We start from the raw sequence: 23,237 nt of genomic DNA on the forward strand, positions 1-23,237 counted from the left end.
GTGAAGTCTACCAATAAGCACTTGGCCAGCGCGGTGGACTATGGCCTAAGCCTTCTCATTCTGAGAGGAGACCCGTGCCCAGCAGTGAGACAGTAATGGGTTGATGATGATATAGAAGCGTTACCCTTTATAGCATATTTTTATCTGACTACAGACGGTAATGTTTTTCGGGAGCATGGACCATTGAAATTGAAATTGTTACATGAGCTTTGCATTTTTTAGAGGATGCAATTTTATTTTTGGGACATGTGTCCCCCACACACAAAACACACCACAAAATTTATAAAGTCATAATTTTTTATTTAGGGCAAAGAGTTATATAGACATATCTAGTAAAACAATTTGCTACAAATTATGACTACAATTTTTAAGTAAGACGCATAGTTTCCGAGATATCGCAAAAAAGTGTTTTCACCCCTTTTTCCAAGATGGCGGCAGGGGCACAAGGGTGGTGACCCCTCAAACTTGAGGTTAAGCTTCTATTGACCCCCCACAAATATTTTCCATAAATAAAATTGTGTCCTCTAAAAAATGCAATATTCGGTCCTTAAATTGTAACACTTCAATGGACTAATGTATGTCTGCTTAATTTTCGGACCCGTGCAGCTCAAACGCCCTGTCAGATATTGACGTATTTTGTACAAGTTTTTGCCCGCGGCTTCGCCCGCGTTTAGAATAAAGTAATATGACATAGTAACATACATAAAACTAAACATTCGTACCTTCATTGGAATGACAGTAGCGCCATCTGGCGAAAATTGGTCGTAACAACTCTGAAACCTTCGTGGGCTAATACCGATTAAAATAATCGATTTATTTGGTCCAAAAGTACGTTTCTTCGATTAATCGATCTTCGATCGCCATCCCTAGTTCCCGTGGGATTTCTGGGATAAAAACTATCCTATGTCCGTTCTCGGGTCTCAGACTATATTTGTACCAAATTTCATTAAAATCGGTTCAGTGGTTTAGGCGTGAAGAAGAAACAACCAGACAGACAGACAGAGTTACTTTCGGATTGATAATATTAATAAGGATAAGGATAAGGTGTCGTTGAATTCATCGAAATTGTGAAAATGACAAAAGCTTTGTTTTTAATCAGTGTGGTCAGTGTGGTTTGTTTTTATAATAAATATGTTTATGGAAAAAATAGATTTAAATAAAATAGCAGATTAAAAAATATATTTACAATTAAAGTATAAATTTTATAAATATGCTTGGTAAAAATCAAAAGGTTGTGTGAACAAAAACGGAAGGAAGGATTTTTTATTAAAATTTACTAACACTCGTTTCATTAGCTAATGAATCAGCTTAGATTTATCTATTATATTTAACCGCCTCCAGTGCTATACTGTCGATACTGACCTGTACAGCGGTTCCCAATCAGCCTCCTTGAACCAGAGCACCATGGCGGCGCGGTCGTCAGCGGCCAAGGGTTGAGTGTCGCAGGGCAGGGCCGCCTTCTTGCCCACCACGCCCGCCACGTGCGCGGTCGGTACTGCGGACAAGAGACAGTTGGAGAAGAATGGAAAGAAAATAAAGAAGGATAGAATTTGAAGTTTGACTGTTGCATTATTTCTGCTCCACCTAAATACTTCTGTTTATAACAGTCGCATGTGCGTTTCTATTACTAAAAGGCAGACTTTTAACTAGCGTTGCGCATTCGAAGAGCTTTATTTTAATATATGAGTAGCAGACGTGCAGACCTGATGGTAAGTGGCTAGTGCCTACCTAACCTGCCTACTGCGGCCAACCTCAGGTAGGAATATCTAATCCTATCTGGGGTGGATTACAAATTACTACGGATGGCAGTAGCCACTTACCATAAGATCGATTACATGCTCGTCTGCTACTCCTACATTATAACAATAAATTGCAATGAGAGGAAAACTCCACGTGCTTCATTTAGTTGTCATATAAATATCGCTAAGGTCGTTGAATTTCTATTTTTATACCCAGATCACCTAAAGCGAGATCAATCAACCTTTCGCAGCCAGCAAAGCCTGACGCGCGCCGGACCGGAACCTCTCACGAGATCGGGTGACACCTGTCTCTGGGAATCAGACCACGATTGGATATTATAGGTTGTCGCCTGGTTTCACTGATAGGATTCAGCAATTGATGGAACAGACTCAGCAAAGTATAGAATTTATATGATTTTTAAAGTATATTATAGGTTTTAAATTTTATTTCCAATATGGACCTGGTTTTATTATAATTTTGATGTAATAATCAGAAATGTAAGAAAAAATGTATTGAACGACACTTTAACACACTTTTAACGATAGAGTAGTGTGATGACCGTTTCATCTCATAGGTGTTCTATGAGATGAAGCGGTCATCATACTACTCTATCGCGCAGAGGGTTCCAAATTCTGTCTCCGACCAAGCAGACATCAAAATTAAGAATTAAGATTTCTGTGCCTTAGTGTTTGTGCTTAGAGAACTGTTCATTGAAGTGTATTTTTTAAACTTTTAATTTTCTATAACAAATACTCAATACACAAAAGCTCGATCTTGGCACAACTTTTCCATCTAAACTTGACTCCGAACTTGTTAACCTGAAACCTAATCATAAACTTGTTCAAAATAATTACGTTTGTTATTTATCGAAGCATGATACTTGTAGAGATAATAATTCGATGTATAGTTGCTAACTGTATCAAGTTCGTTATAAGTGTGTTGCTATGTAACACTTATGGAGTCATTCACCTCTCTGAGTATAACGAAGGTGAAAACAATATATTCAAGTTACTCATCAATAATAATTTAGTAAGGTATCGCTCAATACTAATTTTATGAAGACTGCTTAACGCTTGCTTGTTTTATTAATGAAATTTTGTTTCTAAACATTTATTACTGCCTGTTAATAGCCGTGTTAGACGCTTTGTGTTCTGGTTTGGAGAGTGTGAAAAGGGAGAGGCACAGGAGGTATTCCAATTAGGTTCTAATCTAATCTATCTGGAATTTACTATAATTATCCATGAGCAGTGAATACGTATTATTAGTTGGACTACATGCTAGTTGGCTACCTGCTTTAATGCCAAAATAAATAAGGATAAAGGTATTAGAGAATTCTTCGTGAAATAAAATTCTTCGAAATAGCTGTTAGTAGAGGAAAGTCATGAAATATTTAATTTTCCTATCTTTCTACATCCCTTTAAACGTTTACATTACAATTATGCTTTACAAATGTTCATTGGTCGCGACGGTTCCATCGCAAACAGCTGCAGTAAGATCGTACGACTGCAGCCAGTTAGAAACACTGACCGAGAATGTTTACTGAGCTACAGCTTGGAACAAGACACAGGTAACTGCTTTTAGAATTTGTGAGTTATCTCAGAGAAAATATGACATAATGAGGTAATGCTGCTAGTATCTTGAGCACACATTCACGGAACAGCGATTTGGCTCATTTATTTTATGTATGATTTTAATGTGTAGATATAATATAAAATTTATTTGAAAACTTTATTGTACTTTAAATTATTATTTTTTTGTACCAACAAATTGAACACAATTTTATTAAATCGAAGCCTGAGATACACCTAATGAGCAAAATATGATTACCACCTTAATACAAAACTAAAAACACGCAATACCTATCAAAAGATGCGACGAGCTTTCCTTAGTAAATCCCGGATCTTTCAATTTAGTAGTAAAAACATAGCGTAACCTAATATTTTCCCGAGGAGTAGGATTTCTTTAGAAAATTACACCCAAAACAAATAAGCAGATTAAAATAAATCTAGCATTAACAATCTAAAAATATATAGAATTATTCAATGGTATTATGATAATCTGTGCGTTGGTGCAAAATAACAATTTTCTACATTTGTTAAAAAGCAAGGTTATTAATGTCCGAATAACGAAATATAGGCAATTTTAAAATGCGTATCACGTAGACTCGTTACAGGATAATTACAATTTATTGCATTGCAAACGACTGGTGGGATATTGTTTACTTTTCCGGCGATGTCATTTAAGCCCTCGCTCGGTATTGGGTTTAACTGTGACAGACATTTCACGGAAGATGTATTATATCGTATTTGTAATGAACACTCCGGTGTACCGAAAGGCATTACTGACAGGTAAATTTGGATGAAAAATTAATAAATATAGCCATTTATAGAAACAAATAATGTTATTTGGTTTTATAAAGTGGAAAATTGTACAAAACTTACCTATACGTATATACGGATTTATGTATTTACTTCTATATGTATTTTAAAAATACAGGCAAATCTTATTTTTAAGCATAAAAGTAAAATCAATAAGATAGCCACATTCACACTTTATAATGAATATCAATTTGGCAATTTTTCATTAAAGTTTATTTTTACTCCTTTCGTAAATTCCTTCAGAGTCCAGTAACATAAACCGTGATATTTTCTACTACACCTTTTATATAAATGTCACTAGTGTAGTGCTACAATAATAACATATGTAGAGAGTGGTCATAAGATACGGAAATAAATAATCTTACGCAGCTATGCATCTGAGATCGAAAATTAATCCAAATTCACATTACCCGGTATCGCTTATAAATTGGACCAAACGTATTGTTTACATTTGCGATTCCCAAGTCGGTGCATGAATCCATTACCAGACCTGTGAATCGACAATTTCAATGTTGATAATAACACCATAATTATTTTTTTTTTACAGAGAAGACAGGTGTTATGGAGTTTTACGCTACTTCTAAAACGAACGCCTCGAGAAGCGCTGGTAGCATATTTACTGGCGTTGAAAAATAATCTGTGAAAATGTTTATGAGTGAAAATATTTTCAATTTTATGCTCCTATTAAATGTCGTAAGAGGATGAAATTAAAGAATTTTACCGGACTATTTAATGTAAAGAAACTATTTAATTCTGTAAGAGGATGAAATGTAATAAATTTCATTCAAGAGCATTAAATAGTGGTGCTCATCTACTCTATTTAAAGAACTTCGGTAGAAAATAATATGTTGCTTTGAGATCCATTGATTGAAGTGCGTTTTTTTTTTTTTTTTTTTTTTTTTATAATATTAGAGTAGCAGACGAGCATGCAGTCCACCTGATGGTAAGTGGCTACTGCCGCCCATGGACATCTGTAATGAACCCAGATAGGATTAGATATTCCTACCTGAGGTCGGCCACAGATGCGCCGCTACCCCTGAGGACTACGTTGGAACGCCTCTGAAAAGTCTGTCTCCCTTACCACACCCTTCAAACCGGAACACAGCAGTGCCTAACACTGCTGTTATTAGGTAGAAATAGGTGTGGCGGTGGTGCCGCCGGAGTCGAACCACAAAGGGTTCTACCACCTTCGAATGTTGTTAGTCATTCAGCGTTGGACGTAAATTAAGAAAGATGAAAACAGCCACACATACACACACACACGCACACACACACACATACACATACACACAACCAGCATTCAACGTTAGTAACAACAGCCCACGTGGTAGTAAGTAGTACTGTAGTAATACTGCCACCCGTGGATATTTGTACCCGGCCCCAAATAGAAGATTCCTATCTGAGGTCGATCGACACTTCAATTTTATTCATTTGCACAGATTTCAGAACACGAAAACACATTTGAATCCTTAATCTTAGATCTTCTGCCAATTCTTGTTCCCATTTATTCCAAGCAATAATCGCCTTTAACTTAAACGACATACGGGCAAAATCTGTTTGAATATAAATGCTTGTTATGTCCTTACGGTGTAAGGGAACCTTGCGTAAGGAATACGGTTTTCAATAAATTTCTGTTAGCTTAGTATATATCCTGACTTTACATCGAAGAAAACCGTTTCTTAGAAAAACTTCTAAGGAAACCAGCGCTACAAATATTTATAGATAAGTACTCTTGTATACACATACATGCACCTTAATGTGCGGCTTTAAAAGGTCTCTACCACATCTGTGGTCTCTACATAATTAAAAATGTATCATAAAAATTGGACCTTAAATTATAACTAAAATTATTTTTAAATGTTTGTACTAGAATGCATTACTCGGAATCACACCCACTTTCATTGTCACTATTTTTTTTGCGGTTTATCCGTACTAATTGTGAACATAATGTATTCTTATAACAGCTCTATTTTGAAAGGGGTACGAAATGGCACAAAAGGCATTCCAACTTAGTTCCCACGGGTACCATTTGCATTACGTAACGTACCTAATAGACCGGTACGTACAACGTTCTGTTCAAAAATTAAACCACAAAAAGCGCAAAGCCATTTGCAAAAATATTACCACCTATAAATCAGGCAATATCCATTTATATTTAAGAGTAGCAATGAATTGCTAAAACCTTTGCTTTTAGCGGTTTCCCCGTAATGGTTATTTCATGCATATCAAACTAATATTTGGTGTATCAACAAAGCTTACACGAATTGAAATTTTGTAAAATATTAGTTTCTGCAGTATATTTGTTCGCGTGAAGCAGAAAGTACTCACTGCAATCCATAGTAAACACAAGAAGTGTTAAATTCGATTCTACTATTAAAAATTTAATTTGAATTATTTATTAGAAACAAAAGTGATACAACAAATTTGAATAAATAAAAACTAAACACCAACTAATCTTATTATTTTTTTTCTTAGTATTCTTGTAGTGGTCAATCTACCTGGTTTGGAGCATCCTGTTCTTCCTTAGATGGTCCCCACTTGATTACCATTATTTCTACCTAATAACAATGTTAAGCACTGTTTTGATTGGTATAGTAAGTAAGACATATTTCGAGAGCGGAGCGTTCCAATTTAAGGATAACAACACACCTGAGGTCCACCTCAGGACCCTAGCCCTATTTGGGAATAATAACATATGGCCTATCCACGCCAGTGGACAATTCCCTTCAGATGAACTGCCTGCTCCTTTCGTCTATATTTTTATAACAAATCATAATGAATTATAACGAACATCGTTACGCAAAGATATACACGCCTGCAACCGTAGCACATCAAAACAAACGGTTTATTAAGGAAGCAGTAGTTAAAAATGTACACAGTTAAGCTAACGCGAATCGAGCAGTAAACGTCGCCCGAACAGCAAACAGACATTCGTCGATTAGACACGGCGAATTAATGATCGCTTTCCGGCGAAGTACGGTCCGTGTGAAAGCGATTTTTAGTACGAAGCTTTACTTTGTGGAAATAATCTAATACCTTCAAACGGAAAATTCACTTATATAATATATAGCCTGAATCTTAGAAACGGCTCCAACGATTTTCATGAAATTTAAAGTGCAGGGCATTTCGGAGGCGATAAATCGATCTAGCCAAATTTCATTTTTATAATAACGTCGTTTCATCAAAAATAAAATACCGAGCAAAGGTAGCTTATTTTTGATTAAACGACGTTATCCAGACTCTTGTTATAATATATATATATATATATTACAGTATAGATTTTTAAATAGCAATATCCACTGTCCTTCCACACCGGACAGGTGAGCTTGTAATCAATAAAACGAATTATTTTATCTTAACGGTTAACCGACATAAAGTGATGATGTCTTTCCTCTGACAAAACACGTGTCGTGGATGGTCTCATTTATTTCATTAAATGGAGTTCTCTTACAAAAACACTTTCGTGAATGTCGTACTCAGTTTATCTACATATCTACATATCTACTGTCGTTGAACGCTGAACGTAAATAAAAACTATTAATAACAAAACAATGAAATAAATAATAAATTTTATATAATATTAATGTAAGGAATAAACGGCTTTTTATTTTATTTATTTATTTTATTTATCAACATGTATTCCCTTGTAAGAGATCTCCTAGATTTATCAGATTAGACAATATGTATATGCTTAAAGACAAATTCAAGATGACAGTCCTCAGTCACTTTCATGCGGGATGATGAAGTTTTCAAAATTTGGCCCGCATTATTAGACATATATCCTTCCAAAACTCTTACCTACTATCATGTTATCTTGTTAGTACAACATGACATGACGTGACGGTTGTCAAAGCATTTTTTCTTTGAATATACGTGCGTGAACCTCTGAAGCCTTGGTGGATTTTTTCTGTAAATGTGTCTGCCTTACCAGACACGTAAATCTAGAATAGAACAGTACTTAACACTATTAGTAAATGTAGGTGTAGTATCACCACAGTTGAAATATGACTTCCACATCCATACATTGATTACTTATTCATCGTCAACCTCTACCTCCCCCACTTCTGGGCATGGGTTTCCTCTCCGACCGAGAGATGTTTAGGACAAAGACCACTGCGCTTGCAAGTACGAATTAGTAGACATCACACACCTCAAAGAACTTTATTTATAAAAACTCTCAGACATGTAGGTTCCCTAACGACGTTTACCTTCTTCACCGTTAATCGTTATTTTAAAAAAAAAAACCTCCCGATTGAAAGCCGAATTTAAAGCCAAATCACTATCACCGCTTTGTCCGTATTGCTCATATAACAACAGTAAGAATTTGTAAGCATCAGTTTGCCATTACATTTGACTCCACGATTTTTCACGTGAAGTCTCCATAAACCGTGTCACCTAAAAAGAGAAAACATTTCCTCTAGCATTATTCTGAAGACGCTTTCTCGGACAATAGAAGGAAAACAAAGCATATGTCATTCTTACACATAAACAGCATTAAAAGTCAGATTGTAGAATTGTATATCTGGGATTTAGCTGCAGCGTTGTTATATTTTTATTATTTTAACTATTAGAGGTAAAGTTATAACAAAAACAATAGCTATATTTTTTTAGTAACCATATAGCTTGTGTCAGGTTCGCATACATATTTTTACCCAGCCGTGGAGGGTAATGTGTTTTCCAGCGTATGTACTTATGGCTCATTAATTGAACCTACGGCCCAAATGGCTTGATGGAATTTAACTTATGATATGTTATTGGATTCTACATTGTGAGTGAGTAACTAACATACGATATATTTTATGCGGTTTTTTGTTTTATAAAAAAATCTAGTATACATAATGTTTCTTTAACGTCAGTTAGGAATTTTATTTAAGGAGATTTCTTTAAAGATTTTCTTTAAGAAAGTGTAATCTCTTATTTTCTTCTCTCTTTGTTGCAATTCTTTAATAAAGCAGCGTTTGTTCAATGAACTGTTACAAGCTGTTCATTGGACACTGCTACTAGAGGAATCCAATTGAATGCGTTCCAAGAAAACTCTTTATATTCTACAAGCCTTTTTAACTTCACAAGCACGCACTTGGCCGACGTTGAGCCAATAGCCTAAACTACCAAAAGACGTTTCATAATAAAGGAGCATGCAATCCACCTGATAGTAAGTGGCTACTGCCGTCCATGGACATCTCTAATGAATCCCAAGTAACATTAGATTAATAGGTGGTGGTATGTATGGTGGTGTATATTTTTAATTTTTTGCATCTGCACGCATCCTTTGTGGGAGGGAGGATGGTACATGGTGCATGGTTTAAAATATATACCACCATATACAGGGTGAATTTTTAAAACGGGCCTTCAGGGCCAAATCCAAAACTATAAGGATTAGCGAAAAATGCTGAAAGGAGTTACGAGGCCGATTTTGATAAAAACTAAAACTGCATCATTAGTTTTTTAAAATATATTTTTCCCTAGCCGGGAATCGAACGAGTTCATTTTGAAAAAAATTACACCCTCTATATTATTCCACCATCTGATAGTGTCGCTTATAAGGATCAAATTCTGGGAAGTAATGTTATGTGACAAATTAAAGGAAAAGGATTTTTTTTAAGAAAATACATATTTTTTCATACATTGGCATACTAATTTATAAGGATTATACATAATAAATGATTTATGTATAATTCTCTAGAAACATACATAAGTCATACCATTGAAGAATTTGTCGGTTAATCAACTAATTATTCGATGTTATGACAAATAAGTTACCGCCGTTTTTAGGATTTATTTTTTAATAAAAATGGATCACTGATTAAATAGTAAATTCTTATTGTTTGTTGTTTACAACTTCGTTTCAACGTTCAATAAGATTTTCTATATCTCTTTGTTTAGTAATCACTCAGATTTGATTCGAAAAAGTCATTCTCGCAAATTGTCAACTTTACATTTGTATTAAACGAAACTCCGCTCATAGCAAGTGAAATCTATTATAATGGTCCTAAAAATAACCTTAACTAAGTCGGACATAAAAATTTAAATTCTTGGAGAACAAAACATCCGCTTTCAAATGACTTGATACATTGAGCCAAAAATATTGTTAATACGGGAGATGTTTAAATTGATGAATGGCGGGAACTTAACGGCCAAATTAATATGAAAAAATATGTATTTTCTTAAAATTGAGGCTTTTCCTTAAGTTTGTCATTTATCATTACTTCCCAGATTTTGATCCTTATAAGCAACACTATCAGATAGTGGAATAATATAGAGGGTGTAATTATTTTCAAAATGAACTCGTTCGATTCCCGGCTAGGGAAAAAGTTATTTTAAAAAAGTAATGATGCAGTTTTAGTTTTCATCAAAATCGGCCTCGTAACTCCTTTCAGCATTTTTCGCTAATCCTTATAGTTTCGGATTTGACCCTGAAGGCCCATTTGAAAAATTCACCCTGTATATGTATAGCGGATTGTTGCGCAGTAGTATTAATATTAACAGCATTAATAGCATGGATTTCCGCAAAGTAACGCCCGATACAATTAACTATTACATTCCTACCTGAGGTTCGCTACGGTCGACGTGTTGGAGCGCGACCTCAAGGTTCCGACCGTGGACAGGTTTGTGGCCAGGTTGGCGCATCGTATGTACGCATGCGCCGACAATGGGCCACATGCCCATCTGAGAGGTTTCGCGCCCCTTCACGCTCGACCCCCCGACGGTCGCCCGCTCCCTCGTGAACTCGAGGGGCAGGTGTCCTCCGACCATCTGGAGGACTAAAAATCTGCACACGCAGCCTAGCACAGGTCACGTTAGGACCGACCGCTGCACCACTGCCTCACGGCAGCTCACAACACCGGTGGGCAGTGAACCCACTGAGGAGATTGCCCGGGTAAGGAGGGATCCCTCGAGGCCCGTAGACCCTGCGCCAAGCGGCGAAGTCACGCCGCGGCATAGGACGAACGCTTTCGTTCGTCGGTTCGCTACAGATGCGCCGCTACCCCTGTAGGCTAACCTGGAATGCCTCGGAAAAGTATGTCTCCCTTTCCACATACTATATTGTATGTTATCGTATACTGTATGTCTATATGTACTGTATATAATCATTATTTTATCCAAATATTCTGTGCCATTTTGTAAATCCGATTTGCGAAAGCCGAAATGCCTCTTTAAACCACAAACATTCGACATCGAATTAACCCGTTTACCAATTTTCATCAAAATTATTGAGCTGTACTAATTATCAAAAATAATGGTAAATTCGTAAATATAAATCGGCTCCCATCGTTCAAAATTAAAAATCAACGAGATTTCCGATCATTTTCTCGACATATTTAGGAAAAACTTCCTTGTAATTTTCGCTGAAAAAATCAAAGTTTATTAGGGAAAATGGCGGTAATATTCACATATTTTCGGCACCAACGACCAAGCATTCGGATGGTCCCGAATTTCCAAACTTTGATTGGATCGCTCGAATGGTATCACTAGTATAGAATCAGCCCAATTACTAGTCAGATAAGGCCCAATTTGGGTCGATGGGGATATTCCTAAAGCTCAGTAGCGTGCTCAAAACAATGGTAAGCGTGCGAGGGAGACGGGAGATGTCTAATTAGGGTTGCCAATTTTTACGTCGATTGTAGTATTTCTCAACGTAAGCCATATTTTTTTTGGAATTTCGTATCTCTCCAACAAAATATAGCATTTATGAAAAATATCAAAAAGACAAAACATGTTAATTACAAATATTTTATGAAACATATTTTTTTGCACTTTTCGCACCCAAGAGAGGTTTCTTACTATAGCAAATGTTTATGTTATGTAATAAAAAATCTTAATAACTAAAATATAATGTTTTTGTGTTACATATGGCTTTTTTACCTGTATACATACTGTAAGCTTGTAATATATACTATTTATATAATAGTAAAGTTGGCAACCCTAATTCTAATACGCTCAGAGCTACACATTCTATTCATATCTGGCGTCTCATCTATGGAGTATGGGACCACGTCTTATTCATCTGTTATTATGTACACTTGCTATGCCTAGAATTACTTTAATATACTAAACTTTAGCAGATAGCCCAGCAGTAAGTAAGCCGACTCTGTATTTGACCCGAATTCGTATCTAAACAATTTCGAGGCGTATAAATTAACTGTCGCTTCCTTTGACGGAGAAAATTAATCTTTAACAGAGAAAACTGAGAAAATAATAAAATGAAAACATGGACGATTGAAAATATAAAAGAAAATATAATATTTGTAATATTACAATTTGTTAAAACTGTATCGTCAACATCGAGATAAAATTCAACCGAACTGTAGATAAGTAGTTGTTCCAGTGAACTATTTATACATTTAGAAAACGTTTTAAATCATATATTTTTCTTCAAATAGGTTTAAAACTATTTACTAAGAATTATTTACTAAATGTTTTTTTTTCCTTTACATACGAATATTTGTGTGTTTTTCATAAAATAAAAATACCAGCAGTTCACAGAAAGTTTAAATATCACAGGTACTGTTAAAAGTGATACTTACCGCACAAGTTCCACTTAATTGTAAAATCAACTTTCATAAGAGCTTGCGGAACGGTAGTGTCGCGGTCGCGGTCGTGTTCGTTATTATCATTCAGTGGAACCTGTATAAAACATGAACAGGCAAAATAATATTATGTATACGGTATGGTTATTCTATTATATATTTCAACTACTGTGTGTTCCATTATACGGCTTTTTACCCGGCTGTGAATTAAATACAAGTGAATATAAGAATAAGCAATGATAGCCTGGTGAAATTCGGCCTCTGAGTCGAGGGGCCAAATCGGTGGGCAATGGCCTTAATATTACTCACTTTGAAAGATTACCCGTGGTCAGCAGTAGGACAATAATATATTTATGAACACTGTGCGTATTATTAAGATAATCAATACCACTTTTTTATAAAATTTACTGGCAAAAGAGATCCACCTGTTGTTAAGTCCGCCACTCGTGCACGTGCAGAATCGCGCAAATACGTTTGCAATAATATCTAAGAAGGGGCAATAGATTCGTCACTTCCACAAGAGAAAAAATGTATTAATATGGCTGCTATAAAACAAATAGGTACAAAATAGAAAAACGTTAAAAAGGTTTATGTATGAGTACCTATGGATAAAAACGAGTAGGTACATTTTAGCATTTTCATTATAACAAGTAGACATTTTATAATTTCTCAATTAATAATAGTTGCTACAATAAAAATACTAAAATCAAGAATAAAGTATAGTCGGATTTAAAGTCAGAGCATAGCAACTCATGAACTTAAATTATGAGTGGACGCATTTAAGATCTTCTGTCCTGTGCCTCTTTCTTCTTCTTACCTGCTCCGTGTAGACACTATTATAAATATGGTTTACTTATACTAGTAATATTACATATTGATACTGACCAATCTACTAACATTTGGGTCACAGGTCAAATACCTCTTCAAGTCTTCACGGTACACTTGACGCTTCTCGATAGATAAAGGCGGTAACCCTGCCAACCGACACAGTGCGAAGTGACTGAACAATGTTAGGCCTTAGGTGTCAGCACATTTATGTTATTAATAACATCAGTCAATACAATTTTCGCCTACCAAACATAGAAATTTCACAATGTCTAAAACACAAATTGTCTAATTTTCATCTTGTTAGGCAAAACATTGTCTACCGTTAGTTGACTATCCCCGTTTTCAATATTTGTCAATCTACTCAACATTTGATAGATTATTAACAACTGGCGTATATGAGTGTTAAAATAACCGAATGGTACATAAACGTGGTAGAACCCTTTGTGGAAGTCGACTCCGGCGGCACCACCGCCACACCTATTTCTGCCTAATAACAGCATAATGTTAGGCGCTACTGTGTTCCGTTTTGAAGGGTGTGGTAAGGGAGACATACTTTTCCGAGGCGTTCCAGCTTAGTCCTCAAGGGTAGCAGCGCATGACCTCAGGTAGGAATATATTATCCCACCTAGAGTTGATTACAGATGTCCATGGGCGGCAGTAGCCACTTGCCATGAGGTGGACTGCATGCTCGTCTGCTACTCCTATATTAAAAAAAAATACAAAATAGTATAATATTAACTATAGAAGAACAAATCGGCTAAAGTGCTCTTTAACTGAGTTTTGTACCGCATGAAAATGTATTATGGTAGAACCACCTTCAAATCCAGACCTGAGATAGAGATTGTAAAAACTTAAAAATTCACATACTCACCAACAACCTAAAACAAATTACTGTAAAATAAATACATTATCATTCCATTTCCGAACCTGAAATTCCATTTGCACCTTTAATTACACTATCCAACAGGAAGCATCGCAATAACAACGAAACGAAGGTTCCACACGAATTGGACGCAGCTTCCGTCCTGATCCGATAGCCTTTGTAAATTCCTCTGAATACGCGCACCTCCAATTCTGGTACCATTCAAGGCTTATTATTTGTATCCAGCTTAAACTGAATTGGATCTACCTTCGTAACAATTTCAAGAATTTCAAAGGGTGGAATTCGTAAGTGGAATTAGAACACATTGCATTGTGGTCCGAGATTCAATATTAAAATCCATTTTTGATTTAAAAATAGAAAAATATGGTCACTTCATTTGAGAATCAATATCAAAGACATTTTCAGGAATATCTGTCCGAAATTTCGAAAATATGCAAGTCTACGCCATACATAAGTATAGATATCTCACCGCCGAAGGAAGCCATTAAATGGTTTAAACGGCTGACAAATGTGTCATTCATTTAATGGCTGTCATGGTGTAATTTACGCGGAACAATGCCGACATGTGCAGTTAAGTGGTGCAAAAGCACGAAATCGAAGAAAAGTGCGGAGAAGTATCGCTTAATTCGTAAATGATCTAAAAACTACTTTCATTTAATATATTTCAAACATGAAAATAGATGACAGTGATAATTTCATTTGTTAACTGGTTACATTTTCTTGTTAGGAGTGAGTAATCTTTACTAATCTATGGTCTACGTCTTAAGAAAAGTAATAGAGTCTAAAAGTTTTCCATTCTGGAGACCAAACTCAATTTTAATCAAAAGCAATATTTTTAACAACAAAAATCTTAAATAGACAAACCAGTTATTGTGAAATCTCTTAAGGCTCAAAGCGACCCTTAATATTTCGGTGCTTCCCTTTATAGATATAGACGAAGCATTCATTCATACATACCGCGTTTTTCCTTTATAGTCTCAGCGGAAAGGCAAACCCTTCTATAATTAAGTGTCAAACAAGCGACCTATTAAAGTGGTCTCCACAGCCCTCGGACTTCTACCCCAAATAAATCAGAAGTTCCGCCTAATGTACGAACATTGCCACCCTTGAGAATTAAGTTGGAAAGTTCCATGTTACTAAAATACTTTTTGGCATATACACGATTTGTATACCAAAATGCCATATAATATATCTTTGTAAATAATTTGATGGTGTGGTTAATTTGTATATTCTGAACGTCTTGCCATTTAGCACGACATAAGAGCATTTTAATATAGGAGTTTGCAAGAAATCATTTTCACGACACGTCTTTTCATTCCTATATGGGAGGACAACAAAGGATAGGAGCGTACTAATACAAAATTGATAGTTTGTGTCGCTGATCGCTGGCAACGAACGGCGGCAGCTGACGACAGGCCGCGACGGACGATTGTCGTTTGTCGCTTTACGTCAGCGATCGTGGTTGCCGACGACGGGTTACGACTGTTGCTGGCGATGGGCGACGTGTGTTAGCACCCTTTATTAATTTGTAAAAACGCAATGTCACAAACAATAATTCAAAGTCATATAAAACTAAGTCACAAGTGAATCTAGGTCATAGTAAAGTTAACAATGGAAGTTTTGCGGTATCCCTTTGTCGTTCCACTTCACAAGCTAATAATAGCTGCACCAGTTACAGTCACCCCTCTGCCCTATAATTGTTCCCTATAACAAATAAAAGCAATTTTATTATAACACAGGGAGTTTGTCGCATGTGTTAGACATTTTGTCCTAGACCAAATTGGAACTCAAAAACCATTGAGCTATTAGTAATCGTAATAGGTAGGTAATCCCGAAGAAACTCGGATGATTCCCGTTGAATGCGAACTTAACCCCAATTTTACATCTGACCGAATTTTAATCAAATTTTATAAATTATATGAAAATTTGTGTTAAGTTAGTATGTATGAAGGATACGAAATATTTTATTACCCACTTACTGTTTTTATACTTTTGTATGTGTTTTGGCAGTGTCGAAAAATGATTCCTGTGTTCGATGATTTACGTAAAAACTGAACCTTTAAGCACAAAGAGAAAATAAGCGATACTTTTTTGTGAACTTATTTATAAATTCCTTACAGAAGTTTAATAATAATATTCCCGCCTCAAAGTTCACATAGACGAGGCCGCGGGCACAGTTAGTATCGAATAATGATTGGATCAAATATAGACTCAGGAAACTTCGTGAACACGATACTATGCGACTGCTATCAGTTGACAGTACCTAGGGCTGCCGAATTTCACTTTTCAATATTCCACTTTCGTAACGAAACAAACTGTGAGTTATTAGAAACAAAGCAATGTAAATTGAAACCAATATCAAATAAAATAAAAAATAAAGTACTCAAGCGAGTAGCTCAATAACTTTAAGTATGTATAAGTAAAATAACGCTTTCTACACTCATACTGTACTGCCAAGAACATAAACCAAGACTAAGATTCAAAATCTAAACACAAACAGAAATCTAAATTTACTATTTAGATATGCTTGGCCGGTAATCGAACTCAAAGCCCTTAGCGTGTTCAAATACCGTGATCATCCCTAGCTCGGATATTTTGACTGTATAATTAATCGGAATCAAAAGTAACTAAAGCACCAAATTTCAGGCAGAAGTTATTAACAAGTTTAGTTTAGCCATCAAAGCGAAATGAACAAACAAACAAGCTTTGTTATTTATAATTATATTAATAGAACAGGTCCAAATATTTCACAAAACAATCACTGGCCAATTAAAATTCACTCAGCTTCCAAGTATCCATTTGAAATTAATAGTTACTAGAATACTAACAATTCAGTTATAGAACTAATAGTACCAATAATAATTGTACCAAAAAGCAATTTAATACAATAATGATTTTCCAAAAAAAAATTTCGTAAATTTAAAATCACTCCTGACGTACATTTGCTACTTATTTCATTCCAACGCTACATTGCTGCTACGAGTAGCAGCAATAAGTGTGACGTTACTACCGAGAAGAACATACGATAATGATCATAATTATTATAAAAACCAAATTCCCACAATGTACAAGACCAATGACTTCTTATAAAATTCGTCAAACCATTTGGACCGTAGGGTGTCAAAGAATGAGACATACATATATACGCTAGAAAAATATAATACAGCAGCTGGGTAATAAATCCAAATAGCAAACTCTGCACAGAATTACAGAAGCAATTCAAATCCACTCCAATAGGTATTCGATAATAAGTCGCACGCTCCCACTATTGTGCTCGTCTCCGGCAATCTACATGTGAACGTGATGTATTATACGCTGTCGTACTCACCCCGACAAAAGAAACGCTTCAAAAATTTTACTAGAAAAAACAATATTCAAATAAACTTTAGCATGTTTGTGTCTGTGGTTTGAGAAGGATAACTGCGATCTGAACGAAACTAAACCAAAATATTTTATGTGTCAATTTTCATGTTTTTGTGTATTTCTGTCTGTTTATCGTAGTAGTAGACATCGTTTGATTTAAAGTGGTGACTTTTCCCAATGACGTATAATATGTAACTTGCTGGCTGAAAATGGCTGGCTGAAATCGTGGCTGGACTTGCCACGATTTCTTGGGACTCAGTTTGTATTTCGAGAGAACTTCAGTATAAAAAATATATAAAAACACTTAATTAGAAAACAACTTTAAGTAAAAAATTCGAGCCAATTTACATTTATTTACATGTTTGTAATTCAGAATCCAAATATCGGTTAAAATTTAAACAAGAATAGAGAATAAAAGGGGTGAAAACAGCCGGAGACTTGAGGGGCGGTTTACAAGAAGTATAAACATTTAGAGAGAAGACATATGGACGTAAAAGCATACATAAATACACTAGCGGCGTATAAAAATAAATCCTAAAACGGACACTTTTTAAGTCCGCACCCTCCGCTATAAATTTGCCTAAAGACCAACAACAAACATGTCACGTTTGAAATCTAACATTTTTCTATAAAGTTTGAAGTAACATTTTTCACTTCTTACTAAAACTTTTTCAGCGTAGTTATAAAATTGAAGAGAATTTTTGCCGACTTGCTTAAAGATTAAATTGGAATGCCTCAAACAAATATTTGGGACTCCCTTACCACACCCCAAAGTAGATCACAGTTATTAGGCAGAAACAGGTGTAACGGTGGTGCTTCGTGGAGTCAAAAAAAATTTTAACAAAAAAATAAAACCTACTACTAATAAAGTCGATTAATCGGCATACTAAAGTCGATTAATATAATATAAAATTGTATAAACGTGATCATGAATAAAGGTAAGGTCTGGACTGAACCCACCCGCTCGCAGGGCGCTGCCGCGCCCCGCGAGCTTAGTTTTATATTGTCTTATATGTTCCAACCTAACCTAACCAATTCAATACGAAACACTATAGGTAAGGCTTTATGAAATACGATATTACTGGCTAGGTTAGGTTGAAACAGAAAAGTAAATAAATCAAACGAAGTGGTAAAACTCTGCGAGTGAATAGGTCCAATTCACGAAGAAAAACTATAACGTATACGTTTACCATATTTTATATTTGTAAGAAGTAATTGTCAAGTTACTGTGCTTTAGACCAGCAGTGTCCCTGCATCAGTAGGATTGTAGATTTGAAGGTCAAAATTTATATCATATGTCACTACAAAGTCTGGCTTTGATACTTTTTATAAATATCCGAAAGCATCAAATGTATAACTCATACGGTTTAGGCGAGAAGTAACCTTACTTTATCAGGATTAAGACCTTGAAGGTTAAAATTTTCATCCTTTGTGTCTGCTTGTAGTCACGTTAATACATATATGAAAGCACAAAATGGCTAACTCCTATGAAACTCCTGTGAAAGAGTTGAAGGTAATTTTTTTTCATTACATGTATTTGCTTAGGAACTATAAAATATGTGTGAAAGCACTAAATGGCTTATTCATGTGGTTTAGGCTGGAGATACCTTTGCATCATGAGATCTTAAGAGTTGAAGGACAAATTTGTCATCATATGTCTCTGTCTAACAATTTCTTTACAACAAATGTCTAATCTATATACTTTACATGGGAGGCACCTCTGCATCATCAGGCTTGAAGATTTGAAGGTCATATTTTCCATCATATGTTTTCATACAAGGACCTTATTACATATTCCTAAGCTCCAAATGTCTTACTTCTGTGGTTGAGGCAGGAGGCACCTCTGCATTATCAGTGTTGAAGAGTTGAAGGTCGAATTTTCCATCATATATCTCTGCTTATCAACTTTATTAAATATTCGTAAGCTCCAAATGCCTATCTTGTATGGTTGAGGCAGGAGGCACCTCTGCATTATCAGGGTTGAAGAGTTGAAGGTCAAATTTTCCATCATATCATGTTAATCTAGATACTCAATGTTAATCTTAAGTTTCATGAGAATAGGGTGGCTAGGAGGTAAGTTATCATAAAATTTGTAAAGAATAGGGGTAGTGATGATGAGTTCCATCCCATAACTCAAAGTTCTAATCATCAGATCATCATTGTATCAAGGTAGGAAAGTACCGCAATGAAACACCCTTGATCATATGAATCATATGAAAAAAAGAAAAATGAAATTGGTTAAGAAATACTCGAGAGATTTAAGTTTTTAAGAAATCGTGTTATTCCAATTGTCCGGGAAAACTGGCAAAAATTTTCAAATTTCCACGAAATGGGACCCCCTGTGAAACTAGCCGCACACAATGGCGTTTGAATCATGTCGATGGGTCGCGGCATCGCGAAAAAATCGCTGGTCATACATAAAAAAACGTATCCAATAGATAACCTCTCTTCCTTTGGGAAGTCGGTTAAAAATAAACTATAAGAAAAATTAAAAAAAAACATAAAGGACATAAAGTGTAGCTGCGTACTAGTTAGTTTCAACCAAACACAGGTCGAAATTACTGATTCATATTTATTAAAAAAGAAATGTTTACATAGATTTTCTTTATACGTATTCATCACTTGCTTCCGGCAAAGAAAAAGGAAGCATCGAAATCGGAACACTTCATCAATAATTCATAGTCTCTCGGTGTGTGAAATAGGAAAGGCAATGGCGGAATGCCCTATTATTCTTGCCACGGAATATTGCAAACACCAATTGGACAACAGCGGCCCAGTCGTAATCAACACTACCATAATACTTGTTTTTTTTTTTATTTCTATTGCTTCGTCATTTTGTTTAATTGTTATTAAGTTTTCCAAGGACTAAGACATACAACCCAGGGAAGAAGACAACGGTTTTCTGCCAAGTTATTCGTCTACTAATCGACATAGTATTATAGTGCAAAAATGGATAATTTTTGTCTACAAAGAATTAATTCAGGACAATCATATGATCCTGACTGAGTCCTGTATGTTATGTCATGCCTACGAGTAATCCAATCAGTTTAGATAATTTGATAGTTATTAACAATAACTTCATTTACAAATTAACTTCATCTGAAAAGATAAATAGATACTTCATCAGAAAGTTTAATTCTTTGAATAAGATAGCCTTGTGATATATTTGACCAAGTGTTAATGTTGATCAACAAGATAAAACCAATGAGCTACGTGCCTAGAATTGTGATACATTTCATTATGAGCTATAGCCAAGAAATTTTAACAGCAAACAGTTTATTTATTTTAAGTAACTGTTCATAAAATGTACTCTCAAACAATCAGCCCTTGGAACGCTACTCTTCCAGAAGATTCGCCGTAGTTATACCATGTATTCTATTCGAAACAGCGCTGGTTGTCTATCGGTATTAAGATTATTGGTATAGCGTATTAGATGGGTTATCTAGAATTAAAAATATCGCGTAAGAAATGATCAAAAACAGAACATAAAGTAAGTTTTTTTTATAATAGAGGAGTAACAGACGAGCATGCAGCCCACCTGATGGTAAGTGGCTACTGCCGCCCATGGACCTCTGTAATCAACCCCAGATAGGATTAGATATTGCTACCAGAAGTCGGCCACAGATGCGGACTAAGCTGGAATGCCTGGGAAAAGAATGTCTCCCTTACCACATCCTTCAAAACGGAACACAGCAGTGCCTAACACAGGCAGAAATAGGTGTGGAGATGGTACCGCCGGAATCGAACCGCAAAGGGTTCTACCACCTTCAATATATATGTTTATGAACTAGACACCTATACTAACAGCATCAAGCACACGTGCAAAATGGATCACCTTAAACCAACAGTGTCAAGCCCCGAGTATGAAATAGCTCACCTTATCCTAACAGTATCAAGCGCTGCACATGAAATAGGCAGCCTTTAACAGGATCAGGCCTCACGTATGAAATAGGATACGAGCAACTGTGGTGCACGGCTCGTAATTAGTGTGCATCGTTATCTCGCCGCGTCCTTTCAGCGACACCGTGAATGCCTTTTTAGAACGTGAGAATTTTCATACCTAGGAATCGAATATGGCAAAAACGTAAAAATAGAATCCTTAGGTTATAATTTCAAAATGAATAAGTTAAGCACCAACTTTAAGATCTTCAACAAGATCAACAGACGATCGTAAGACTGTACATTGATTAGCTCCGACAAAAGCTGACAAAAGTGCGCCATTTGTTGAAAGAAGTAACTGAAGTAAGACGGCCGGCAAAAGTTGAGCTGTGTTGAAAATAATTAAATCGTTACTAAAATATACCGACGAAGAGAACTATACTATTTTATTGTTTACAAATTTGTTACGATAAGATCATCGGTGTTGCAGTTATGACGCCATGTATCCAAAGCTATACTAAAAAAATAATAGTCGATGAATTTCATATCGTAGTTCAGTGAATAGTAAACGAATTTCATAGGCTGGTATTTGATTGACGTTTTATTACAAGGTATGTCAGACATTTTTTTTTTGTGAAATGAAAACAGTAAATTATTGTGCTGTCAATTGGATGGTAAATGGTCAATGCTGCTATTATCAATCTTAAACAGCATGAAGGATTGGCCACATATGTTCAAGAACTAATTTGAACCAATGACTGACTGAAAAAAAAAATTAGCACGAGAGTTATTTATTAATTTATTTAAGTCTAATTCAGAAATCAATAAAATTCTACCAAGTCAATGAAACTTTACAAACACAACAACACGCAAGTAACTATGAACATCAGGTTTAATCCTTCCCACATAGTAATATCGACATTTAGTCGCACTAAAAGCCTTTGTACTGAACATTCTCGAGCCCTTCGTCTTCTTAATCCCGGAGGATAACGACTTCCAAGCCAGAGGCAGTACGCGAATCGCAATTAGTGCGTAAATATACTCACCACACAAATTTTACTCCAACGTTACTGTAGTTTATTTAATTGTAGACAAACTGGTTATATATCACACGCTTCCTTGAGATCGTACAATTAACATTCATTATCTGTATCTCAATTATCATCTTGGTTTTTATCGAATACAATGTGATTTGTTTCGTTGTTGCCAAATCAGTATTTTTCATTAAGATTCCTATGTTGCTATGTACTAAAAGCCCAAGTAGTGGAATCCTCTTAGTTCTCTGCTCCTAATCCTGCGGGATTAAGGCTCTTGAGCCAGACGCAATACATACGAGTCGGGCGGCAATTAATGTGCAATGTTATCGTGTTGTACCCTTAACGCTAACGAGACAATTCTCTTAGAATACGATATACCTACACTACCATAAAACGATTTCTAGACTAGGCTTAGAAGCTTGTAATTCGGCTTTTTTGGCATTTCTTAAGATACAATCTCTTAATACGAGGAGCTTTTAGAAAAAAAATATTGGGCCTAATGTTATTTTTCTATTTTTAATGGTTTTAAGTTTAGATTTTTAAATGCCAATAATAATGTTAGTTTCGTTTCCATGTTCTCAATACTATTTCATCATCTCCA

General features: G+C 35.5%; 1 protein-coding gene across 1 annotated transcript in view; it reads right to left on the reverse strand.

Moving 5' to 3' along the window:
- The window catches only part of LOC140742995 (neural cell adhesion molecule 1-A), an 84,907-nt gene that overhangs the window by 42,964 nt on the left and 18,706 nt on the right, over positions 1–23,237 (reverse strand). The window contains exon 2 of the mRNA XM_073074119.1: positions 1,363–1,495. Coding sequence (XP_072930220.1) covers positions 1,363–1,495 — 133 coding nt within the window. The remainder of the gene's footprint in view (positions 1–1,362; positions 1,496–23,237) is intronic.

The sequence above is a fragment of the Epargyreus clarus genome, unplaced genomic scaffold, assembly GCF_041222505.1.
Source record: "Epargyreus clarus isolate Ecla_fem2 unplaced genomic scaffold, WU_Ecla_fem_2.2 ptg000006l, whole genome shotgun sequence".
Classification (NCBI taxonomy): domain Eukaryota; kingdom Metazoa; phylum Arthropoda; class Insecta; order Lepidoptera; family Hesperiidae; genus Epargyreus; species Epargyreus clarus.